A 25382-nucleotide genomic window follows, 5' to 3' on the forward strand; every position below is an offset into this window, starting at 1 on the left:
AAGTGTCCTCCCTTGGGCTCATTCAACAAATATTAGCAAGCCAGTTAGGCACTGAGGATTTAATGGTGAACAAAACAGACCTATCTCACCTTTGTGGAGCTTACAGCGTAGTGTGGAAGACAGATATTAAGTAACGAAATACCCACAAAACAGTAAATGCCTACAAAGATGAAGGGTGAAGGGAAATCTCAACAATATTAGGAATAAGAAGTTCTCAGTGCAAACGGAATATATAAGGGGCAGGCCAGAAGAAATAGCATGTGTGAAGGCAGGGAATGTGAGATTTTTTAAGGAACAAGAAAATTAGCTAAAAACCTTAACCAATGTGGCTAAGGTCAGGGGAGAGAGAAAAGGCAGGGGGAGGACTTAGAACATTGTCCAACACATAGCTAGTGTACAATAAATATTGGCTATTGAGGGACGCTTTAGGAAAGCCTTCCCTTCCTCAAACGAAACTCCAACTCGGGGTAAATCTTCACAACTCCACTATTATTCTAGAAATGCTACTGCCTACTTGATGGTCATTAACTAAATTAAAATTGTCCACGGATTTAACAGTGGATCTCTAGCTTCTCATTAGAAATACATGGGGAGCTTTTTAAAAATACTGTTTCTTGTAAAGATGAATAGCCTCAACCATCCAGACTGAATGCAGGAGCAGATATGAGAATCCAGCTATCTTCTATTCAGCCAAACATTAAAGAAATTTGCAGAAATATAAAATGATACCACGCTTTTCACGACTTATTTTTTGTTTTGGAAAACACATTTTATAATAAATATTTATGTTAATATGTTAAAAAAAATACTGCTTCTTTGACATCCCCGCTCCACCCAACCCACTAAATCAGAAACCTTAGGAGATGCGGCCTGAGTATTTAAAGTTCCCCAGCTGCTCTTACATGTGGCCAGCTTTGCGAACCAGGACAACATTTTAACATGAACTAGTTTATTAGTGAACAGCTAGCCCGCCTGTCACTAGGCCAGGCCCCAAGTGGGATACAAGAAAGGTAAATTAAAATTTAAGTCTGGGCTGGGCATGGTGGCTCACGCCTGTAATCCCAGCACTTTGGGAGGCCAAGGTGGGAGGATCACTTGAGGTCAGGAGTTCAAGACCAGCCTGACCAACATGGTGGAACCCCATCTGTATTAAAAATACAAAAAATTAGCTGGGTGTAGTGACATACGCCTGTAATTCCAGCTACTCAGGAGGCTGAGGGAGGAGAATCACTTGAACCCGGGAGGCAGAGTTTGCAGTGGGCTGAGATTGCACCACTGCACTCCAGCCTGGGCAACAGAGCAAGACTCTGTCTCAAATAATAATAATAATAATAATAATAATAATAATAAATAATAAAATAAAAAATAAAATTTAAGTCTGGATGAGTTTACTGAGAGCCTGCTCTAGGGTAGGCACTTTTCATTCACTGTGTTATTTGGTCTCCAAAAATTCTATAACGCATTTCATCCCATTTCATAGACAATAAACAATTGCTATCCAGAGAAGCAAGTTTCCTAGATCACACAAGAAATAAATGGGGGAACCAGGATTCAAGAGCTAGTTCTTTTGCATTCCAAATCCTACCCTCTATCTGCTACCTCAAAGAGCTTTCTAAGAAAGTGGTACATGGTTGCAGCCCTTGGGAAGTAAAAAAAAAAAAAAAAAAGGAAATTAGAGACTGAAAAAGTGGTGGGATTGAGAAGAGTCGAAGGGAGAAGTATCAGAAGACATAAGACGGACTTCACATAACCTGACATTTTCCTCACAGACACTGCTGCTACGTATGGCAAATCTCTGGGTACCCATCCTCACCCAGAAACTTCTCTCCACGTTGCTGGGGAGTCATCCTTGATACTTTGCTTTCTTTTATGTCCCATATCTAATTCAACGGTAAGTACTCTAAAAGCCTCTAAACCATCTCCAGAATCTGGCCACTTCTCACTATATGCACAGCTACAACCCTCGTCTTACAGATTAAACGTTTGTCCCCGCCCCCAAATTCACATGTTGAAGCCCTTTCCCCCAATGTGATGGTATTAAGAGGTGGGGCCTCTGGGAGGTGACTGGATTTTGATGAGGTTTTGAAGGCGGGAACCTCAGAATGAGATGAGTGTCCCTATAAGAAGTGGAAGAGACCTCAGAGCCCTCTGTCTCTCCATCAGGTGAGGAGTCAATGAGAAGGTGGCCATCTGCAAACCAGGAACTGAATCTGCCAGCACCTTGATCTTAGACCTCCCAGCCTCTAGAACTGTGAGAAATGAATGTCTATTGTTTAAGCCACCAAAAATATGGTATTTTGTTAGAGCAGTCCAAGTTGACTAGGACACCCAGTCCAAGTCACCACAACTCCCCATTGGGATGACTGTCTTCACCTCCCTTGTACTCTTGCTCCCAGACAGTCTCTCCTCACACAGCAACAAGAGTTATCAAGGGAAAAAGAAATCAGAGCATGCTGATCAAGCAAGCTGCTTCTCTTCAAACCCTCTAACAACTTCCCATTTCAACCAGACCAAAATCCCTACTCCTCCACGGCCCTCTGAGCTCTGGGTCTGCCTATTGCTCCAGCTCCATCACCTGCCATGCTCCCTCTCATGCACACTGGCTTTCTCCCATCCCTCACTATTTGCTGCTATGTCAGGGCATTCCTACACTCCGTTCTCTCTAACTGGAGTGCTTTCTCCCAGATCTTTGCATGGCAGCCTGCTTTTCATTTTGCTCTCAACTCCAACTTCACCTCCCCAGAGAGGTCTTGCCTGACAATCATAGCTGAAAGAGACCCCCTTCCTCTGCTTGCTAGTCATGTGCCAGACATTCAAGAATTACTTGCTTACTGGTAGGCTTTTTTAAAAGCGTAACTAACTGCATCCATGGCCAGAAGGATTGTGATTCTTTAGTTGGAAATTCTATTCAACACACCCTGACAGGCTCTTCAGCCTTGAACTCATGGCTAGTTCTCATTTCTGTTTGCAAAATGAGAATAATGATTAACATGAGTCTTGAGGTGACCTTCTGACTGAGGGCTCGATGTGGATTAGTAATTAGACTCCCAGTGCCCTACCCAGAAAGAGGGAGAACCCAGAGCCAAATCCTTTTCTTGCACCTTTTCCTTTGCATTTGATGTTGGCTTTTCATTTAGCACATTCAGGGAGGAGGCAAATAAATATTACATTGGCTGACACTGTGTGAATGCTCATCAGATCCAGTCAGGGCAGAAAGGCTGGGAGCAAACCATTATGAGAAACCCTCATAGGCTTGGACCAGACTCTAAGTCCATTAATCTCCTGCAAGATAACCAAGTCCACTGTCAATAAAAAATTAACGACACCATTTCCTGAACTTGACACTATCTAAGAGTCCAAACAGACCCAGGAAATGGAGTGTAGCTTCTACTCCAGATCCTTCATGAAAAAAAAAAGGGATATTGCCCAGGACAAATAACAGAACTGCCTCCACAGTTAGTGTCTAGTCTTCTGCCTGCCCTCCCTAATGGCAACACTGATCTGCTGTTATATAGTCCCCTCTTTTCTCCTCTCTGTAGCCAGAAGCTCTAAACTTGTAGACCCTCATGAGGACTGTGGGTAAAATTCAGGGGTCTCTAACTTGGATGGGAAAATTTTACTTTTTTTCCCTCTAATCTCTAACTGAAATTTGGCATTTCCTTTAAATCAACATAGGTAACAAACTGCAGCACTACTAGCAGTGCCTGTGACTTTGTCGCCAATAAAATTCACTGTTATTTTCATATCACATTTCAGTCGTTGCAGATATCTCAAAATCCTGTTAATACTCACACTACTTCAAAATTACTGCAGTTATTAGACCTGTTGTTAGATCTTGTTATTTAACATGTCAAGAAAGAAGCACCTGTATTACTGTTTCACAAACCTGTTTTTAAGATATATTTTGATAGCTGTATTTTGATATAATTGATTTCCTTTGTTATCCAGTGTATTTTATTTTATGCTTTTAAAAACATCTTCTGAGAGGGAATTCATAGGCTTCACCAGCCTTCCAAAGCTGTACATGGCACCAGAAAGATTAAGAATACCTGCCCTAGTTCCCACCTTTGGTCACACAGTAAAGTGGCCAAGTCTTCTCACTGATGTAGAAGAGAAGTTTCCATCTTAGGCAACTTGCAATACAGACAAGGTTTGTCATCTAACCTGTCCCCACGCGACGCCCCACTCTGCCCAGCCTCACTGTCCCTAGCAGTGTTTCTTGGCTTTTGTAGGCCATGCTACCCTTTACTAAACATTTATGCCCACCTTTAATGCTCTCTGAAATGTAAAATAAACACTGTGATTAAAAACCACTCGACAGAAAGAATGAATAAGACCTACTATTTGATAACACAACACGGTGACTATAGTCAATAATAACTGTACATTTTAAAATAACTTAAAGAGTGTAATTGGATTGTTTGTAACACTAAGGATAAATGCTTGAGGGGATGGATTCCCCATTCTCCATGATGTGATTATTACACATTGCATGCCTGTATCAAAACATCTCATGTACTCTGTAAATATATACACCTACCATGTACCCACAAAATTTTTAAAATAATTTTTTAAAAAACACTAAGTAGGGCAAAGTATTTCTTTACGTTAAATCCCCACATGTCAACTTCACCAGAAATTTCGATTCCCCCATCTCACTAGCAACTGTGGCGGAGTGGCTGAGAATCACTTCTGAGTGAATCACTTCTTTTTTTTTTTTTTTTTTTTTTTTTTTTTTTTTTAGATGGAGTTTCGTTCTTGTCGCCCAGGCTGGAGTGCAATGGTGCAATCTTGGCTCACTGCAACCTCCACCTCCTGGATTCAAGTGATACTCCTGCTTCAGCCTCCCAAGTAGCTGGGATTACAGGCATGCACCACCACGCCCGGCTAATTTTGTATCTTTAGTAGAGACGGGGTTTCTCCATGTTGGTCAGGTTGCTCTCGAACTCCCGACCTCAGGTGATCCACCCGACTTGGCCTCCCAAAGTGCTGGGATTACAGGCATGAGCCACCATGCCTGGCCTGAATGAATCACATCTTTTTTTTTTTTTTTTGAGACGGAGTCTCGCTCTGTCGCCCAGGCTGGAGTGCAGTGGGGCAATCTCAGCTCACTGCAAGCTCCGCCTCCCGGGTTCACACCATTCTCCTGCCTCAGCCTCCCGAGTAGCTGGGACTACAGGCGCCCACCACCACACCCGGCTAATTTTTTGTATTTTCGGTAGAGACGGGGTTTCACCGTGTTAGCCAGGATGGTCTCGATCTCCTGACCTCGTGATCCACCCGCCTCGGCCTCCCAAAGTGCTGGGATTACAGGCGTGAGCCACCACGCCTGGCCTGAATGAATCACTTCTAAATGAATTCTACTGAAAGGACAGTAGAAACCACCCGTGTTCTTGGTTACCTCCTAGGTATTTACCTGAATAACTGTCCCATTCCTACCAGTATCCGAGGCTAGGATGGGTTGACTTCTATTCCTAGCCTGAGATGTAAGGATGAGGGTCTCAGTGGCATGGGGTGGGCAATTTCCCTTTCTCTTTTAGTTATGAGATAACGAGGGTGGGGTTTCTGGAAAACAAGTTTACCAAGACACTAAAGGAAAAGGCAGAAACCATGTAGAAAATGCAGAAGTCTGAAATCAAGCTTGTCTTCAGAGAACAGATTTCTTATCCCAGGGTGACTCCAGTCTGGCTTAACACTGGCCTGGCAGTCATCATTGGGCACTCAAGCCCCTGTTATTTTCTTCCTCTCTAACTGGGATGTGAGACTTGGCAACTCTAAACCCTACCCAGAGGGAGTTCATGGTTGGCACAGCTGCTAGGCCTGGCAGGAATCTCAGGCCCTTCCAATGTCAGCTTCCTGAATTCTCTCCAGGTGTGGGCAGGGTGAGAAGAAAAGAGGCCAATGGCAAAATCCAAGAAGAAACTAACATATGAAAGGTAGGGAGAGGATATGGATCCACGGAAGGGATAGAGAAAGAATGATAGTGGAGAAGAGCTACCCCAAAGAATCATGAAAAGAGCACTGTGTGGGGGCCCAGCTGAGTGGCCTTCTCTTTGGCTCCCCCTTGAGGGCATTTCCTAGTACTGCACCTAGCCCTGGACACCCAGCCTAGGCCACAAGTAACCCTGGCACTCCTACAAGACAAACATACACAAACACACATACACACACACATTCCTGCCTGGTCCTCCAAATACTCATTTCCAACCTCCTTCTCCCTTCTCTGAGAAGCTGAAAAAGCTAATCTTTTCCCAATGTCTCTTGAGTGTAGGAGTGGCCATGTGCTACAAGTATGACCATTAAGATATAAAAGGAAATTTACTAGAGTGGTTCTGGAGAAAGTATTATGTTTCCTTATTAAAGGAACAGACACAACTTTCCCCTTCCCTCATATCTTAAATACAGACCTGATGTGTCTAGAACTGTAACAGTTATATCTTGACCAGAGGCAATGACCATGGTGGGAAGGCCACAGGGATGGCAGGGATGCCAGCCCTGACATTTTTGAGCCATTGAACCAAGACCACCAGACTTTGGGCTATGCAGGAAAAAGCAATCCTTTTTTGTTAAAGCAATTCTTAGTTAGGTTTCATTACTTGCGGACAGAAGCATTCCTAACTCATACACCAGAATAGTCCTTTCATGCCAATATCTCTTCATCAGCTCAAAGTAGCCAACTACCCACTTCCCACACCCATCTTCTGTGAGATACCTCTCCATAGCAACCCCTTAACACACACACATACTGATGACTCAGGAGACACCATTTAGATAGCAATACCAGCTATCAGATTCAATGTCAAGCCCTTCTCTTCTGGCTAATTATATCTTGCTCTGACCATACTAGACCCCAAGCTTGTCTCATCACCAGAACTCCCTACAGAGAGTATCCACAATGCACAGGCACAAAGCAGCAAGGTCTGTGAAATTTCTGACATCAACTTTCACAGTTTATCTGAAGTCCAACTCCTCCATGAAGTCCCTCTTCATCACCGCAACATGAGGTGACCTCCCCATCTTTGAATGCCTCTTATGCCTGCACCCCTCTGTTAGTGCTGAACACTTATGGCACTGGTATACATTGGTCTTAGTTATCTTCCACCTCCACAAAGCCTCCATGTTCTCTCTCAGTCTGAGTTAGATACCCCTAATACCAATTCTTAGAATGCCCTGTGCTTCCCTCTAGTAAAGTCTTTACCAAACATTTGCCACCTTCTGTCAACTTCTCTACATCCTCCAGTAAACTATGACCTTCTTGAGATAAGGATGGATTATGGCTTACTTGTCACATGTATCAGTCCTTAGGTTGGGTCTGGAACATATTAGTTGCTTTAAAAATATATTTGTTAAATGAATAAAGAACATTAACTCGTCACCAAGATATCAAGCTCCTTGAGAACAGGAATCTGGACTTGTGCCTCCTTGCATCCCCCAAGTGATGCACACAGTGGGCTTATAATAAATATTTGGTCAGTGATTTGTGTAAAGAGGAAACCATGTTTTACTTCAATAGCTTTCACTCAACACCTAAGGAACATGATTTTTTTATATATACCATATAAAAAATCTAATCATTAAATATGTATTTATAAACATATACAACACATAATCAAGAGTGTCAAATGGAAGCCTGGCCTGACAATTTTCTCCCACCAAATGGCTCGGTGGTTTGACTTGACCCTCCAACTGGTCCTGCATCACGCTGACATAGCGTCTATTATTTTCTTATTAGATCTTTGCAACAAAAATCAGCAGTAATTAAAAGGAGTCACTTCTGAAGAAGCTATTAGACGAAGGAGAGCAAGATGGGTGTGGCCGTTATCATAGGTAAGAGCAAGGTGCCTTCCAAGGATAGCTTAATACTGATACATATATCCTGTGACATTACTCACAAAAAGTCTACAGTCTACCAGGATACTGCTGGTGATTTTCTCAAGAGCGAGCGAGCCTTGCAAAGTGCAATCCATCATTTACAGCAAGGGCTGATTATTCAGACATGATGATGCTAACCTAGGTGTTTAGGATACTTAAAAGGATGACTTTGGTCTCCTTTTTTCCAGGTGGGAAACAGTAGCCAAGTGATTCTCCCAAATCCAAATCCAAATACAAAGTCACGTTAGGGTAAGGATGGGATGGAGATGGCCATAGTGCTGATGGGGCAAAAGGATGTGGCAGTTAAGCTGGGAAACTAGGGCACATGTTTTCAAATAAAGGAGAAGAGAAGATTCTGAGAGGGCATCTGTTAGGTTAAGAAAGTGAAAATTCTTGCGAGGTGGGGAAAATACCTCCTATAGGAGAGAGCAGTTTTATACAAAGTAAAAGAAAATACCTGTGGGTCTTCTGACACAAAACTTCAAATTGGACTGGAAAATATATGAACACCCAAAGTATGAATATTATCATATTATAATCTTCAGGCCTAGAAGAGACCTAAGGCACCCTCAAAAAACTGTGACTATTTTGCCAAAGTTTGAGTTTCTCTCGGACCCCAAATATTAAAGCAACTTTTAGTCCCAGTCCTCTGAAATGTGGAAGAGATGCATCAAAGGGCATTAAGTAAAAACATAGAATTTTATGTTCCTGGCATACAGTTGACAGCAGATTTATACAAAACTGGATTAGTCTTTCTACTTTGCCCTTATCTCCACCCCAAAACATCCAATCAAAAGTGACTTTTGCCAGAGATCACAGAGACTGCTGGGCCTCTGTGAAGGTGCTATTGATCTCTTACCAGATGTTACAGGTTGAATTACATTAAACATTTATATTTATAAATTTATGTCCCCCAAAAAATATGTATATTGAACTCCTTACCCCCAGTACCTCAGAATATAACCTGACTTGGAAATATGACCTTATTTGGTTCATTGCAGATGTAATTAGTTAAGATGAGGTCATACTGGAGTAGGGTGGGCCCCTAATCCAATATGACTGGTGTCCTCCAAAAAAAAAAGGGTAAATTTGGACATAGACAGGCACACAGGGAGAACCTCAAGTGAACATCAAGGCAGAGATCAGGGTAATGAATCTACAAGCCAGGGAAAGCCAAAGTTCGCCAACAAACCACAAGAAGCTAGGCAGGTAGCGTGGAACAGATTCTTTCTCTCAGTCCTCAGAAAGAACCAATCCTACCCACACCTTGATCTCGGACTTCCAGCCTCTAGTACTGTGAGATGATCAGTTTCTTTTTTTTTAAGCCACCTAGTTTTTGGTATTTTGTTACGGCAGTCCTAGGAAACTAACACAACAGATTAACAACCAAGATCTCCAATGTTTGCATTGCCATGGGCTCTCTTCCACAGATTATGTTACCACCACTGAAGAATTACCACTGCCCTGATTTCCAGAGTTATCTTAAGTTACCTTCTCATAACATCATGTTGGAAACCTCAAGTATGCATAATCAAATTTATCTTAACAAAAGCTTCTTTTTCTTATAGCCCCTTCTTATGTATGTACTTCTGTTCCATGGGTGGTAAAATCTGTGTTTACTAATTTCTAAAATGAGATTGACACGAAGCCATCTGTTAAATGGGAAATATTCCTGTATATATGAGATAGTCAACAAATATGGTTCCAATTAATGATCTTTTAATTAGTATTTAAATATTTACTCGGATGTGCCCATATGATGTCAAAATAACTGATTTACATGTGAATATTTCATCCAAACAAATAGCTGTTTGTCTACATAACACTAAATAATGTGGCTGACTGTTGTTCCATTAAAAGACTGACTGGATTGGCCAGTGGTTTTTGGCATCATGAAGCATAGCCTAGATTCCTTTATGAACACCAGGAGACCAAGCCAGAGAAATAAAAAGGTTTTTCTTTTCTTGAAACTCCCAAGTACTATTAATAATGAAATATTACAGTGGAGGGGATGTTTCACTTAGGAAGTATCACTTAATAATATTAGTTAATAGTCCTTCCTGTGGGATTTTGTCACTACCTTATTTCATCTTTATTGTTCCATAGGGAAGTTCATTTCCGTGGCTTAGGTGATACTAACTGCTTTATAGAGATGAAAAGTGTTCTCTCTCCGGATGAGGCAAACTAGTATGCCTACCAGACTGATAATAAATAGGGAGGCAAAGAAGTAGGGGAGGGGTCATGAACACGGTTGTTCTCATTTTCCTCTTTTTCCCACTCCCTACTTTTTCTCATCACTCACTGCCCACAGTGATGGGGACTGGATGGATAGACGTAGGGTGAAACCGAAAGAAGTAAGCTGGGAAGAGTAGCTTGAACTTGAGAAAGAGGATGACATGAATTGGACAAGTTTCCCAAGGGATCCAAACCAGACCCATGACTGTAACTCAGACATTGGCCTTCTGCCTACATCAAAGCCATAACAGTGGGCATGTTATGTCTTTGTGGTCTTTTCACAACTCTCTCTGAGTCTTCCACTTCCTTTTTGCTTCTACCTCCTTTCTTTCCCCTTCTGACTATAAGATGAGTGGTCCCTATAATCCATCTTTACCCCCTAATTAGAGATCCTATAGATGTGGGATGCCATAGCAAGATGTGGACATCGCAATCTGAAATTCAGGATCCCTAAACAAACAGCTTCTCATATCTATCTAAGTAATACATTGGTCTAATCCAATACATTTTCTAGACAATCTCACTGATTCTTATTAGGATAGTATGGGGATTTTCAAGTAACATTTTAAGATTTTTTAAAATGTTTTTTACAAGAAGGAGAATTTAAAGATATATCAAGAACGAGATTGCAAAGGTTTGTGAAACAAACATCTAGTAATAAGTAGAGAAAATTTTAGCATATATAATGGTATAAAAACAAAAACAGCCGGGCGCGGTGGCTCAAGCCTGTAATCCCAGCACTTTGGGAGGCCGAGACGGGTGGATCACGAGGTCAGGAGATCGAGACCATCCTGGCTAACACCGTGAAACCCCGTCTCTACTAAAAATACAAAAAACTAGCCGGGCGAGGTGGCGGGCGCCTGTAGTCCCAGCTACTCCGGAGGCTGAGGCAGGAGAATGGCATAAACCCGGGAGGCGGAGCTTGCAGTGAGCTGAGATCCGGCCACTGTACTCCAGCCCGGGCTACAGAGCAAGACTCCGTCTCAAAAAAAAAAAAAAAAACTTAGCTGGTGGGAATATATGATGGTTCAGGTACTTTTGAAAACAGTTTGGCAGTTTCTTAAGATGTGAAGCATGGAGTTATGAAATGACCCAGCAATTCCACTCCTAGGTATATATCCAAAAGAAATGTGGACTTATGTCCACATAAAATCTTATACACGAATGTTCATACCAGCACCATTTATAATAGGACTAAAAATACGTCATTAAAATGGTCTCATATTTATAGTGCCCCGACACAGGTGTCAATGAAAGAATGAGTGTCTAATACTATAAAACGTTGGTCCTGTTTTCTTCAATGTGTTTGCTGTGTAAATTAAAGCAAGCAAGTGTGTGTGTGTGTGTGTGTGTGTGTGTTTCCTAACAGAAGTATAAGCTGCCCTCAGGTAATAATAGGGGCCTTGTGTATAGAGTGCATGGTGTTTGATCACCTTCAGGGATGGATTCTAGCAGGTCATCAGAAGGAAAATCCCCAATCCCCACCTCTGCATTGCAAAGATAAAAAGAATCGAGATGAACCAAAGACAGGAGGTTTTCCAGAGACTCTCACCCACGAAAGCCAATTATTTCCTCCCCCTTCTCCTTCTCCTTCTTCCTCCAGATTTATCTCCTTTCCTTCTTCAAATGAAGTTGTCTCAGGTAAGCAACTGGCCCTAAAATCTAACTCAATTCTTTGAGAAGCAAGGACATTCATTAATCCACATAAATCTCTACACTGTGGATTTGACCTAATGAACTGTGGCCTCTACCCTGTGGACTCCTCCAGGCCACTTTCCAGGCTGCTGGTCCCTATTGTCCAGCTTTCATTCCCAAAATATTATAACCACCCCCTATTTGTCATAGTCTAGAGCTAAACATAGTCCACCTTCTTTCCTTCCTCACTCTGATAAGAAACTCTGTTCTTCAGTTGAATTTGGTAAAAATAAAAAATAAAATAATACTTCTGGGGTTGGATATGGTTTGGCATGGCTGTTTGGAATGACGTCGTGTCATCAGAAATCACGATGCAGTATCTTAGCTCCATTCTTCAATCATCCAAGTCCTGCCAATTCTATCTCCCTAAAAACATACCAACTCTTCCCTTTCTCTCCATCCCACTGGCCTCTACCTTGCTTCAGGCCCTAATCCTTTCTTGTCATAGTTATGATCATGACTTCCTAATTGGTCTGTTAGCCTCTAGTCTTGTTTTCCCTTATCCACCTCCTATGAGGCCACCAGACTTGTAAAATATAAACAAACATAAACCTGACCACAAACTCTTTAAAGCCCTGAAATGGCTCCCTGTCATCTCCAGAATAAATACCCAGCTCTTTATTTGAGCTTAAAAGTTCCTTTTTAACCTAGTTCCCGTATACTTTCCCAAACTATTGCCTATCCATCCTGAGCTATTCATAGTTCTCAAAACAAGCTAAGCCCTTTATCCCATCCTTATAATTTTGAATGTTATTCCCGCTGCTTGGAATATTCTTTCTCTCCATAGATGGGTTAGCTAACTTTTACTTAACAGCTTTACTGAAATATAGTTTACATACCAGCACGTTTACTAGGCTTAACTAACTGCTAACCTTTGAGACTCCATTTGGATGTCATCTCCTGTGTTTGGTTGGGTTCTACCAAAGACAGATCCTGAAATAAATATGTGGAAGCAAGTGGTTTATCTCAGAGAAGATTCCCAGAAAGCAGAGTAAGGGAATGGAGAAGGGAGACAGAGAGAAAAGTTTATAAAGGATGTGTTAATAAGCATGAATGTGTTATTGCTGTGGGCAACAAAGGTTCCACTCCATTGGAATTCTTTGAGAGCCTGTGAGAAACACATCTCTGAGTTGTCCCATTGCAAGACAAAGAAGCCTGGGTATTTATCCATTTATCCTACCCCTCATTAATTTAAGGTCATTTCTAGAGGTGTTAGCTCTCTGGCATTTGCAGTGTGTCTCATGGCCAGGAAATAGCTCAGACAGAGAGAGGCAGGAAGACTTCAGTGTAAATGGAAACCACCTAGAGTGAACTTCTGGGGGTGGGGGAGGGGATAAGGATGGAGCACCAGATGGCATCTGTGCACATCTTCTTGAAAACTTTTCCAACCTCCCCGCCCAACTCACCTGGCTCTGCTTCTCAGGCTAGGTTAAAGGAACCTTCTCACTGATTGCATAGCACAACAAAGTCCTTGCCACACTACACAACTTTCTTGTTTCACTTGTTGGCCTCACTCCACTGCACTGTGGACACCTTGAAGGCAAGGTCTTTACATCTCTTCATGCTCTGCATTTAGCAAAGTGCCCTGGACCTAGAAGGCCCAATAATGTATGTGTTTGTTTCAAAGCATTCTACATTTCTCATCAACTTTTACATCTGAAACCCTGCTTAGGAGGGAGACAGCATAATCGTCATCTTTATTATTCCCATTTTAAGGATAGAAATCTTAACTGAAGTGACGTAACAGAGCTAGATGAAGGACCTTATCTGTTGATGACTAGGCCAGTACCCAAACTACTTTAGTTCCTGTTGCTTAGCACACTGCAGGAGGTAATGGCATTCACCTGAGGCTAAACCTTTCAACCCATGGCAGAACAGAGTTTTCCATGTCCAGAATAATCCCCTTTACGATATTCAGAAGATGCCTGAAGGTGGAAGCAGGGCAGCCCTAGAAATGCCAAGTTCTGTGCTTTGTCTAAAAAAGGAAGCTTTGATTTTTTTTGTCTTCCCACACTTAGCCTCTCCTTGGAGCTGCCTCCTGATTCAACTTTTCTACAATTTTAATATTTGTGAATATGTAAATCAGATTTTACTATTAATTAATTCACTAACATAATGCCATTTATGAGAAGGAAGTGATCAGCCATGGGGAACAGAATGCTTGTAGCTCTGTCATTTTTAAAAGTCAAAGCAAGAAGTACACAATTCTAATAACAGAAGGGATGAAGTGCTTTGTTCTTAGGTTAGGCTCTGGAGTACAAGTTTTAAAAGGATTAAATATATAAACATCAAAGAAAGATTGCCCCGAAGCTAAGAGTTGTATCAGGAAGCCCCCTGCTTTCCTATGTCCCCTATGTTCAAACATAAGACAATGGATCTGGTGATTAGAATGGGCTCTGTTCACTTTACACAGTAAAGGAAGAGAATTAAAGAAGCTTTCCCTTAGCAATATCATGACTACTGGTGAACCACTAAAGCAATGGAAAAATTTTAACATGCATAAGGTCAGAGTCTATTCAGTTACTTTTTCTGCTATGTATTTTGGAACCACTTGACGGTTTTCCATTTTCACATTTTGAGGGATTTTTCTTGGTAGAATTCAGACAAGGACTGCAGAAGTTTTGCCATCTGCAAAAAGAGTGGGTTGGATTAGATTAGCAAACACTTTGGGTTCCATACAATATTTTTGTTGGTCCACAGAACTCCTCTAAAGAATACCAACATTAGAAATGAATCCAAACACTGAAACCCCAATTAATGGATAGGCCACAATATTGCCATTTTACAGTACTATTAAATGAATAGCAAATACAGAAATAACATTAAATTGTTTATAATATTCATGGCATATTATGTTTTCTGATTAGAACGTTTTTAAATCTAGTCAAGGCATTTTAGAAATGGAATCAAGTAATTTTTTGCTTAACAGCAGAATGAGTGAATGGAAAAACATGGATTTTGATATCAGATAGTCCTGCACTCTATTTATACTTCCATTATGGTGTAACCCTGCACAAGATATTTAATCTCCTTAATCCTCAATTTCCTCTCTTTAAAATGGGTTTGACAATGCTTAATAGCCCACAGAGTGATTTTGCAAATCATACAGGCTAGATATTTGAAAGTGTCTAGGGCTAATCTTGGCATACGAAATGCATAAAAATATTCTTTTCCCATTTTCTATCATTCCTGTAAATTTTCAGCACAATTACTCCTCAAATGCAAGAGATTATATTTTAGAGTCATTTCTAACATTTCTCTTCAAATGTCTCCCTCCTCATGCAAACATCACAAGGGTATAAAAGTAATGGACACACTTTGAAATATGATCATATTGGATTAGTGGCCCACTGATTTAAATTTATTTTCATCTTAATTGGCCTTGTTTAGAAAAAGATGATCAACCCCTGTATTATATTAGTTTATAAAACTTCTTTAGCTCTAAAAATTTTCTAAAACCAACTTACAAGTGGTGGAAGCTGGAAAGGGTAGGGGTAGCTAGGTTGTTTCAGATCTGTCCCTGGTGCTGAAAGTGAACAATGTGCCTAAACTCTCCTCATTTAGACACAGTAGAGGGGAAACTAGTGCGATTTAATGAAAATCCTGAATCGTGCCTTGTTTGCTATGAAGAAAGTGACAATACTCAGGCATCTCCAGAATACAGTGATCATCCTCTTTGATCAAGTTAAAACTTTAAGACCACTCCAAGGGAAGAAAGAGAAAGGAGACACCAGCCCAGCCCAGTGATCAAAAGGCTGATGCATGCTGAAACACAATTACATGCTCATCCACTTGAGTTACAGATTAGTTTTTAAATGCATATGCACTTTGCTGCTTTCAATGTCCCAAGTGCCTCTAAGTGTTCCTTGTAAAACGTGTCTGAACCAGTATCCCATTCAGCCCAGTTTAGCAAAAAGATACTCATTTATAGTTAGCAACATTCCTTCGCATATTAAAATATGCACATTGGATTTAAAGGGTTTCTCTTAAATAAGCACTCCCCATCTATCTTATTTACAGCTCGAATTTCTCATGTGGACTAACAAATATTTTGAATATGTGAAATCAGAATTGTTAACTACTTTTTAAAAAATAACTGATCATTGGTTCTAACAAAATGATTTTAAAAACCATTTCTCTGAATGTGGCAGCATCCTTATCTTCCTTGGGTGATTTGTGTATTTTACTCTAATAAGCCAGTAACATGCATTTTCTCAAGCCTGCTCTGTGCTCAATCCTAGCACCAAAGGTCTGAAGGTGAAATCAAAAGGTAAGGTTCTTGGCCTGTAGGAAATCAAAATCTTGTTAAGAGAATAGGAAAAATATATAATATATATACATATATATGAAACATCAGACAACAAAGAAGCTCAAAACAGCAAGCAAGATGCTAACTCTAGGGTTAAAGGTATTCTAAGACCAGGGACCAGCCAGATATCATTTATGATTTCTCTGAATCCTACACACTGATGGGACAGGACTTCACTGAAATTCACCTTATACAGGTTCATATTTTAATCCTCTGTATTTTTATTCAACCATGTTAGACTACAAATCCCTTGAGAGCAGGGAATTCTTTGCTCAATTTCTCCTAGTTGCCAAGCACAGTAGGAACTTGCTCACTGAAATAATTCAAATAAAATTGCTCAGAGTTAATAGAGTTAAATTAATCAATGTTGGTTGTGGCAATCAGAGAAGGTTTATTGGATGTGTAAGCTGGGATTCTGAGAGAACCTTGAAGGAAGGGAGCATTTTGAAAGGTAGAGAGAAGGTATGGCCATGCTTTCTGTTAGGAGAAAAAAGCAAAGCAAAGGTTTAGAGCTGGCCACCTCAACTCACCAGTGGCATTGTGAGCATAGACATCCAGAGAGTGTGTGCCAAAGTGTTTTCCCCTGAATCAGAATATGAAATATCTCTCTTTTGGTCCTGAGTCCTGTGTTTATTCAGGAAGATAATTTGGAATAATTTTTTTCCTTACATCATCACAGATCATTCTTCTAAAAGACTCATGATGCTATTGAGAGCGTGCTGAGTTGGCAAAACATCCTGAAAGACCCAGACAGAACAATTAGCCCACTTTTCAGCAGGGATCATCTACACACAGCAGTGTGTCTCTTTATCTTAAGCAAACAATTAAGGTTTGCCACACATGTTTTCTCTTTTCAATTTCGAGTTTAAACTATCTTTAGAAATCTCTTTGGGTACCATTTCAAGGAGTACAGTGTTGTTGCGTGTAAAACAGCTTCTTGGTCAAAACATGGCTGAGACCCAGTAGATACTTCATGGAGACATCCCCATTCAAGGGAGCTCTGATGTTTGCCAGAGGAGCTTCCCCACTTTGAAAGGATAATTCTTGTTATACTTTTACCTTCTCTGCATGCACTTCCATTCTCCAAGAAATCTTACGTAGATCTTTTAGGATAGCAGAAACACCCACCACTTGGCAATATGTCAGAACTACTGAGATTGGGATGGTATAAAATAGAAACACACTACACTAAGTGCCACCCTCAATTGCAGCCTCCCAAATATCCTTTGTATTATATCACCTGCCATGCATAGTGATTTCATGGGTGACATAGAACTGTTTAGATTTAAGACATATGCATGATAATATTTTGTTGTTTCTCAGGCAGAAAATGGTGGTGTGATTAAAAGCTAACGCTTGAAACATTTGCTAGACAAGAGCAGGCCTCTTTTTGTAACCTTATCAAGCCAAATAATCTTTTCTTTGGAATCCCTACTCCACATTATGATCAATCTCTCTGGCATATCTGAGCAAGACTGAGCCAAGAAACGGATTCCAAATGTAGCACAGGATAGAAATCCCTGTAAAGTAGGACTAAGTCGGTATTTCATCAAAGAATTTAATCCCTGTGAAGGAATGCGCTTGTCCCTTCCAATTTAAAAATTATTACAAAGGCATTTGTTAGGAGCTGTCTACTTAACATGTAGTGGCAGATATTTGATCCTAAGAAAATAAAGATACAGCCAGAGATTAATGTACAGGATGTTCATCTCAGTGTTATTTATAGTAATAAAATTTCTAAAAACTAAATGACCAACAACATGGCATAAGTTAAATTATGGTTCAGCCGTATGATGGAATTCTATGCAGCCATAAAATCTTTTATAGCACTAATAATTGAAATGAGAAAATGTTCATGGGAAATATTTAATGGGAAAAAATGGTTATCAAACAGAATGTTTACTATGATCCTTAATTTTGGAAAAGAAAGTAAATAAACACTGTATATACATTGTCAGTGCCCTCTTGCCAAAGATCTGAGGACCACACCAAGTAGTGGGCCAAACTGGGTTTCCTTCTTGTTGCAGTGAGGAACACACACCATGAAGACCTAAGAGGTGTCTCAAGAAGGGGGTATTAGAAAGGACTTACAGGATTTGGGTTTGTGTTAAGTAATCTGGGAGAAGGTTGTGGGTTGTGTGTATGGGGGGCTTACACCAGATTGGGTGCCATTAGGAAGCAGGGGTAGTTTTATGTCTGAGTGTCTTTTTTTTTTTTTTTTTTTGAGATGGAGTCTCGCTCTGTCGCCCAGGCTGGAGTGCAGTGGCGCGATCTCGGCTCACTGCAAGCTCCGCCTCCCGGGTTCCCGCCATTCTCCTGCCTCAGCCTCCTGAGTAGCTGGGACTACAGGCGCCCGCCACCGCGCCCGGCTAATTTTTTGTATTTTTAGTAGAGACGGGGTTTCACTGTGGTGTCGATCTCCTGACCTTGTGATCCGCCCGCCTCGGCCTCCCAAAGTGCTGGGATTACAGGCTTGAGCCACCGCGCCCGGCCTGTCTGAGTGTCTTAATCTTTTTTCTAGAGGGAGAAAAGACTAGAATGAGGCTAAAGCTGCAATTTTTTTTTTTTTTTTTGAGACGGAGTTTTGCTCTTGTTGCCCAGGCTGGAGTGCGGTGGCGCAGTCTCGGCTCACTGCAACCTCCGCCTTCTGGTTTCAAGCAATTCTTCTGCCTCAGCCTCGCGGGTAGCTGGGATTACAGGCACTGGCCACCACGCCTGGCTAATTTTTCTATTTTTAGTAGAAACGGGGTTTCACCACGTTGGCCAGGCTGGTCTCTAGCTCCTGACCTCATGATCCACCCACCTTGGCCTCCCCAAAGTGCTGGGATTACAGGCATGAGCCACCATGCCCAGTCATAACTGGTTTTTAAAAGACCACAACTGTCCCCCATATTAGCCAGGATGACATACTTCGTCATTTTTTGTGGTTTGGACAGGGTTCATGTTTTGTCTGTTTTCAGATATGATTATGGAGTGGTCCTAATTTTATCTTAATCCATCATAGTTACAGAATGTGCTTATCTGACATTAGTGTTTCAGGAAATGGTTTATGTTGGGTGCGAGAACACCAAACTTAGTCGTGAGTGCCAGGCTAGCTTCTGAACACCAGGGACTGATTTTCTTTTCACACTTGTGTATAGAATAGGATTATAACAAATATCATTTATTATATGTCTGTGGTATTTCAGGCACTGTTTTAAGTGCGTTACATCTTCTAATCTATTTAATCCTCACAGCAATTCTATGGGGTTAGTACTATTGTTATTCCCATTTTCCAGAAGAGAAAAATTATGCCATAAAGAAGTAAAGTTATCCATTGCATTTTAGCTAATAAATAGTGGAGCAAGGATTCAACTCAGGGGCTAGAGAACCAAAAGCCTCAACTTCTATATTATATTGCCTATGTGTACAATAAACGATCAACAAAGGTTGAAAGGTAGTGTGAGTACACTGATACAGGTGTTTTTGTTTCCTTCTTTTTCTTGTTCTTACTTTCCAAATTGTCTAAAATTAATATGTATTAATTTTAAATAAAAAAAGTAATAATTTATTAACGTACTGGTGAAAGCTCTGATCACAAAGTCATTGGCCCAAATGCAAACCCAAGTCGTTGGTGGAGGCAATGCTCCCCAGAACTTCTACAAAAAGAGAAGAAAAATTGGGGGGGTGGGAGGCAACACCCTTCCTGTACTCTTATATGTGGGCTCTCTTTCTCTTTCTCCCCTCTCTCTTCCCCCTCTCTCTCTCCTCTCTCTTCCCCCTCTCTCCTCACTCTCACTCTCTCTGCTGCTCCAATTCAATTTAAACAACACTAACGGGATTGCCTGCAGTAAAAGGTGGCCCAAATCCACATTCAGTTGGTTCTGTCTCCAAATTGAAACATACAGGGTAGAAGCTCCTCCAAATATACATAAGGACAGTTAGGAATAGAGTTGGGAGGACTAGGAGAATGCCTTGGTCCCAAAGGAAAGGACTTTTCTGTGTGGGGGGACAACACTCTCGCCCTGGCCAGCTGAGCAATGCAGTTTCTCCCGCTCTAAGACTCAGCCCAGGCGCTGAGGGAGGGCACTCTGTTCTTCAGCCCTTGTGAGGGCTGACATTAAAAGGCCGGAAATTCTAGGGATGAGGGCGAACCGAGGTTGGGAGGGAGCCACTGGGAGGGTCAAAGACTTCAGAATGAAAAGAGCTTGGCCAAAATGTTAAAGGCGCCCAAGCAGACGTGACGGCTGGTTTTCCTTCTCTTACTTTTATCCCTGCGCTGGCATCGGGGCACATGAAACAGCTCTGTTCATTCCCTGTGCAGCGACCGATTTTAGGCTTCCTGAGAAGTGCCCACCCACTAGCTGCCGCTGGCTCAGTCGCAAAGAGCTGGGATCGCAGTATTTCCCACCGCCACCCCGCCTCCCCGCCCTTCCATCTTTCCGTCTGCCCGGGCTGAGAGCCACGCAGGGCATCCACCCTGTCATTTAGCACCTCGGCTACGCAATGGTGGGTGGTTTCCCAAAGCGCGTGCCCTCGCAGCCACTCGCGCTCGCCTCGCCGCTTGCAGGGACACAAGTCAATGAGGCTTTTCCCTCCGCGATCATGGTGAATCAGCAAAGCGCTGCAGAGCAGCGGCATCTCCACGAGCAGAAATTAAGATGCTGGGGGAATGGCACGAGTTGAGTGTGGCATGGGAATTTCTAGCCCCTTCCAATGTGTCCCTCACAGGGATGGCGATACTGGAGGAGGGGAGTAAGCTGGAAGCTGCTGGGGAGCCTCTGGAAACAGAGCAGTGTAGGGAATAACGAGGATGAGCACAGAAAGTGGATGAGAAATGGGTGGAAGGATCTAGGGAGCACAAGCAGAGCAGGGCAGGTGCGCCCCCGGGGTGGGCAGCGCAGCAGGTGCAGGTGTTGCTGAGGAAAGGTACGAAGAAGGGTCCGGTATGGGGGAAGGGAGGAGATAATCAAATAAGGATTTCCCAAACCGCGACTTGCTGTTTCCAACTGCAAGTTCCCAAGTTCAGTTTGAGAAGTGAAGGGCCGCTAGGTGTAGGGGAGTCTGGAATGGGAACGTTAGGGAAATGCCTCCCCGAGGCGCATTCTCCTACCCATTCTCCTCTTTCTTCCCCCACCACTCCCCTTCCTCCTCCTGTCCCTATTCCGTCTTCCTTCAGCTTTGATTAATATGCATGTCTATGCTCCGTAGTGCGGGCCACCGCCTCCCGTTCGACCCCTGGCACAGGGAGGCTGAGCTGTAGCGACCAAAGCCTTAGGATGGGGAGGCTGAGCGCTCAGAGCGCGGAGCCTGAGGACCCCTCGCCGCGCCCTGTACCCCACCCCCCTGGCTGGAGAGAGCGCTTCAGTGACCCAGACTCCGAGATCCCGCCCGGTCTGCGTTGCGGTGGACAGACCCAGGAGCTTGGAGCGCGAAATGAAACGCGCTAAATTGTACCTGTGCGTGGCCGTTCCCGCCGCCGCCGCAGGTCTATCCCGGGGCCGAAGCCGGCGCCCGCCTTCTCGGGGAATTCTCCGGAGGGGGAGTGCGAGGGAACCACGGTGACTGCCTGCTACCTCACGGCTGGCGCGCACACGCACACGCCCAACTTTGCCAAGCCGTCGGCGCCCCCCGGGCTCCCCCGCGCCCCCTGCGGCTCAACACGCTCGGAAACCTGTATCTCTCCTGGTCTGAGATAAGGTTCCCTCCACTCTCACACCTTCGCGTGTAGGGGAGGAGAGGGCGGAGTGAGGCAGAGAAGGGGGTTAACGCTACTGACTCCCTGGCCAGCCTTTCTCAAACACTCTACGCCCGCAGGGGCGCCCGCGCCAGCCACGCCGCACCAGGTCCCCCAGACCTGCTGGTGACGACAGACCGAGGAGGAGGAGGAGAAGGCAGGGCGAAGAACCGGGAGCCCGGGAGCCCCGGAGCCCAGGCGACCGACAGTTCCATCGACTGACCGTCATTATCAGCACTTTTATTACTAAAGGACTGGGTGGGGAGGTTGGGGGGGTGTGCAACAGAGCTGGCCAGCCCCAATCCACTCTGGAACGACTCTAAATTAGAGCCAGAGAGAAAGATTCTCCACGGAGACCTTTTGAGTGGACGTGCTCCAGACACACACCCGGACCCCGTGGTCCCGCCGAAGCTGCAGTGTTGGGGGTATTTTAAACGGTTCTTATTTGGGAGGAGGCGTGATTTCCACGTTCGAGCGTCTTCGCTCCCCACCCCCTCTCGGCACCAGCCAGTGCGCGCCACCACCTGAGCCTGGCGAGAGCCGGGACGCACGCAGTCTTCAGCCTGCTCCTTTCTGCCTCTGGGGAGACTCGGCTCTGAGCGGGTCCGCCCGACGCCCGCCCCCTCCCCCCTCCGGAGAACTCTTTACTTTTTGTTTGGAAAATCGGGGCCATTTCTTTATTTATCTCTGGGTCTTCCCGGAGGAGGGCAAAGAAGGGGAGAGCTAGCTCAGCGGGCCGGGCCGGGGGAGGGGAGCGCGGGGAGGGGAGGGGACTGGGTGTAGCCTGGAATTCTCCGTCCTCGTGTTCCTAGGCTGGCGCGCAGAGTCTCCTGGCTATACCGCCGTCGCCGCTCCCCGCGCCACCCCGTCGTTGGCCTTGGGGGTCGGGTGAGTGGGGTCATGACGAGCCGCGGGGGCTGCCCCGGGCCCAGCCCGCGCTGAGAGGGGACGCGGCCGAGCGGCGCGGAGCCCCCCGGGCGGGGAGGCGGCGGGGGGTGGGGAGGGCGCACGCGGTAGGGCGGAGTGGGGGCGGCGCAGAGGCCGCCAAGCTGGGGGGCTCTCCGGGAGGGCGCGGCCGCGGGCAGGAGGGCGTGTCTCCGGCCCGAGGGGACCCTCCCGAGGCGTGGCGCGGGACTCCCCGATGGTGGTGCCGCGGCTCCGGGAGAGCTCAGGGTCTCGCCTCCGCCGCCGCCGCCGTCGCCGCCGCCGCGGGCGCCACTGCCGCCGCCGCCGCCGCCGCCGCCGCCGCCGCCCGAACCCGCGCCGAGCGTGCGCCTCGCCCTCCTCCCGCGCCCGCTCTGCTCTAGGATGCTGCGGCAGGTTCTGCACAGGGGCTTGAGGACGTGTTTCTCCCGGCTCGGCCACTTCATTGCCAGTCACCCTGTCTTCTTCGCCTCGGCGCCGGTGCTCATCTCCATCCTGCTCGGCGCCAGCTTCAGCCGCTACCAGGTGGAGGAGAGCGTGGAGCACCTGCTGGCGCCCCAGCACAGCCTGGCCAAGATCGAGCGCAACCTCGTTAACAGCCTCTTCCCGGTCAACCGCTCCAAGCACCGTCTCTACTCGGACCTGCAGACCCCCGGGCGCTACGGCCGGGTCATCGTCACCTCCTTCCAGAAAGCCAACATGCTGGACCAGCATCACACCGACCTGATCTTAAAGGTGAGAGGGGGGCGGGTGCGGGTAGACTCCACCAGCGCCGCGGCCGCGGTCGGGCTGGCTCTGCGCTGGGGTCCCGGCTGAGAGCGCCACCTCTCCTAGCCCAGGCAGCTGTCGCAGGGGCTCTCCTGCACCGCGCGCCCCAGGGCGGCCGACTGGAGCCTCCCAGCCTCCTGGACAGGGAGCGTCGGGGTCCGGGTCCAGCCCTGCCCGCGTCGCCTCTGCCGCCACCCCGCAGCTGCTGCAACAGTTGGGGCGGCGGCGGCCACAGTGCTGTGGTCGGTGCGCTTGTTTTGGTCGCAGTGGGCTTGGGGGTGGGGAGGCTTTGGGGTAACTGGGCCAGGAAGGAGCAGAATGAGAGAAGACATTCTGGAAAGTCCTACTAGAGAACAAAATACTATGCTTGGAGAGGATCCCGAGATACCCCTCCCTGTCCTGTTTTGTTTCTCCCTTTTTCTGGCCCCCCGGAGTGTTTGGGGAAAGGTTGTTGGTGGGGGAGGTTGGGAAAGGACAAAAGAATGTGAGGCGGAGGGGTGAGGAAAATGCCTCCCACCCACCCAGAAAGAAATGTGGTCTCTGGCGAGAACAGGGGGCTGCCCTGCTGCTCTCTTCTCTGGAGCGAGGTAGCCATCTCTATCTTCTAGGGTATGAAATTATGTTTGTAATTCGCAGTTACTTCGTCTTTCACCGTAGCTCCTCAAGAAATGCCAAAACTTTGGGAAAAGAAGGAACCGATCAATCCACTTTTATTTGGGTGCATCTGAGCGTGGGGGTGAGGGGCAAAGCCAGAAGGGTGAGAACAGAAGCCGGGCTGTGTGGCCCCGAGAAGAGCACAGGAAACCGAGCAGCTGGTTAGAGGGTGACACTCGCAGAAACCGGTTGTGCCATCAGCTTGAGGTGGGAATTTGATGTGGAAAGTGAGGTTAATGGTGGTAACTTTCAGGAAGTTCCTAAGAAAAGCCGAGGAGTGAGGACTAGAGATGGAAAAGTGGAGACCTCAGGAGAGAAAAGTAAAAATAGGTGAGAATTTTCCATCTGAATTCCTGATGGGGATTGTGGGGCTTGTTTACTTAAGGTTCTCCTTTGGGGAGGGCAGACAAGAACCAGTCCCAGCTGGGACTCTGGTGCAGAGGGATGGAAGGTGATGGTTTTGTGTGAGTCTCTAGTCCCGATCTGGTACTACAGGCTGGTTAGATTTCTAGTCTACTTATCCCAAGGGGGAGTCTGTTGGGAAACCTGGGGAACTCTTTCCTCTTCTTTTCCTCTACAGGTAATAGTTTGTCCCTAGAGACAAGCTAATTTTCATCCATTATTTCCCTACGTCTGTTTGTTGACATGTTATCAATCAGCAATTAGTAATGAGGGGAATCTGACTAGGGGCTCGATGGAATTAGGATCTTCCCACACTGAGTAGCTCATGATATTTTTAATGGCACACAAATCACACAGTTACTCATCAGAGAACCTTAATAACATTAATCCCGAGATGTTTGTTTTTCTCATGATTAGACTTCCAGCATCAAAGTGTTTTTTTTTTTTTTTTTCTCAATACTTTAGTGACTATATTTTGGGACACAGATAAATACTGCTCCAAAAGCTTTCCCAAGAAAACACGTAGTAGATTCATCATGGGCACAAGGAAACTATAATTTAACCAGTTCTGACAGTTGGAAATGCCCCATCTTTTGATTGATGATCTACTAAATGATATTTCTCTTTTTGTGTTTTTTTAAGGTGATGTTTCCATTGGCTTTTTTCCCCCCCTCACAAACCATCACACCACTGTGACAGGCAGTCACCAGTTACAGTCACTCTCAAGGTTAATGAGACATCAACAAGCGCATGAGATCTCTTTTCAGCTGGATTACTTCTTCCCTATTTGATTTTGATCAGTTCAGG

General features: G+C 44.8%; 2 protein-coding genes across 4 annotated transcripts in view; both read left to right on the top strand.

Annotated features, from left to right (window-relative positions):
• SAT1 (spermidine/spermine N1-acetyltransferase 1) overlaps positions 1-25382 on the top strand; it is a 599966-nt gene that overhangs the window by 127911 nt on the left and 446673 nt on the right. The window lies entirely within an intron of this gene.
• Positions 23122-25382, top strand: part of PTCHD1 (patched domain containing 1) — a 70493-nt gene continuing 68232 nt past the window's right edge. The window contains exon 1 of the mRNA XM_050777348.1: positions 23122-23486. Within this exon, the coding sequence (XP_050633305.1) occupies positions 23136-23486 (351 nt within the window). The 5' untranslated portion in view covers positions 23122-23135. The remainder of the gene's footprint in view (positions 23487-25382) is intronic.

Source organism: Macaca thibetana, chromosome X, assembly GCF_024542745.1.
Source record: "Macaca thibetana thibetana isolate TM-01 chromosome X, ASM2454274v1, whole genome shotgun sequence".
Taxonomy (NCBI): domain Eukaryota; kingdom Metazoa; phylum Chordata; class Mammalia; order Primates; family Cercopithecidae; genus Macaca; species Macaca thibetana.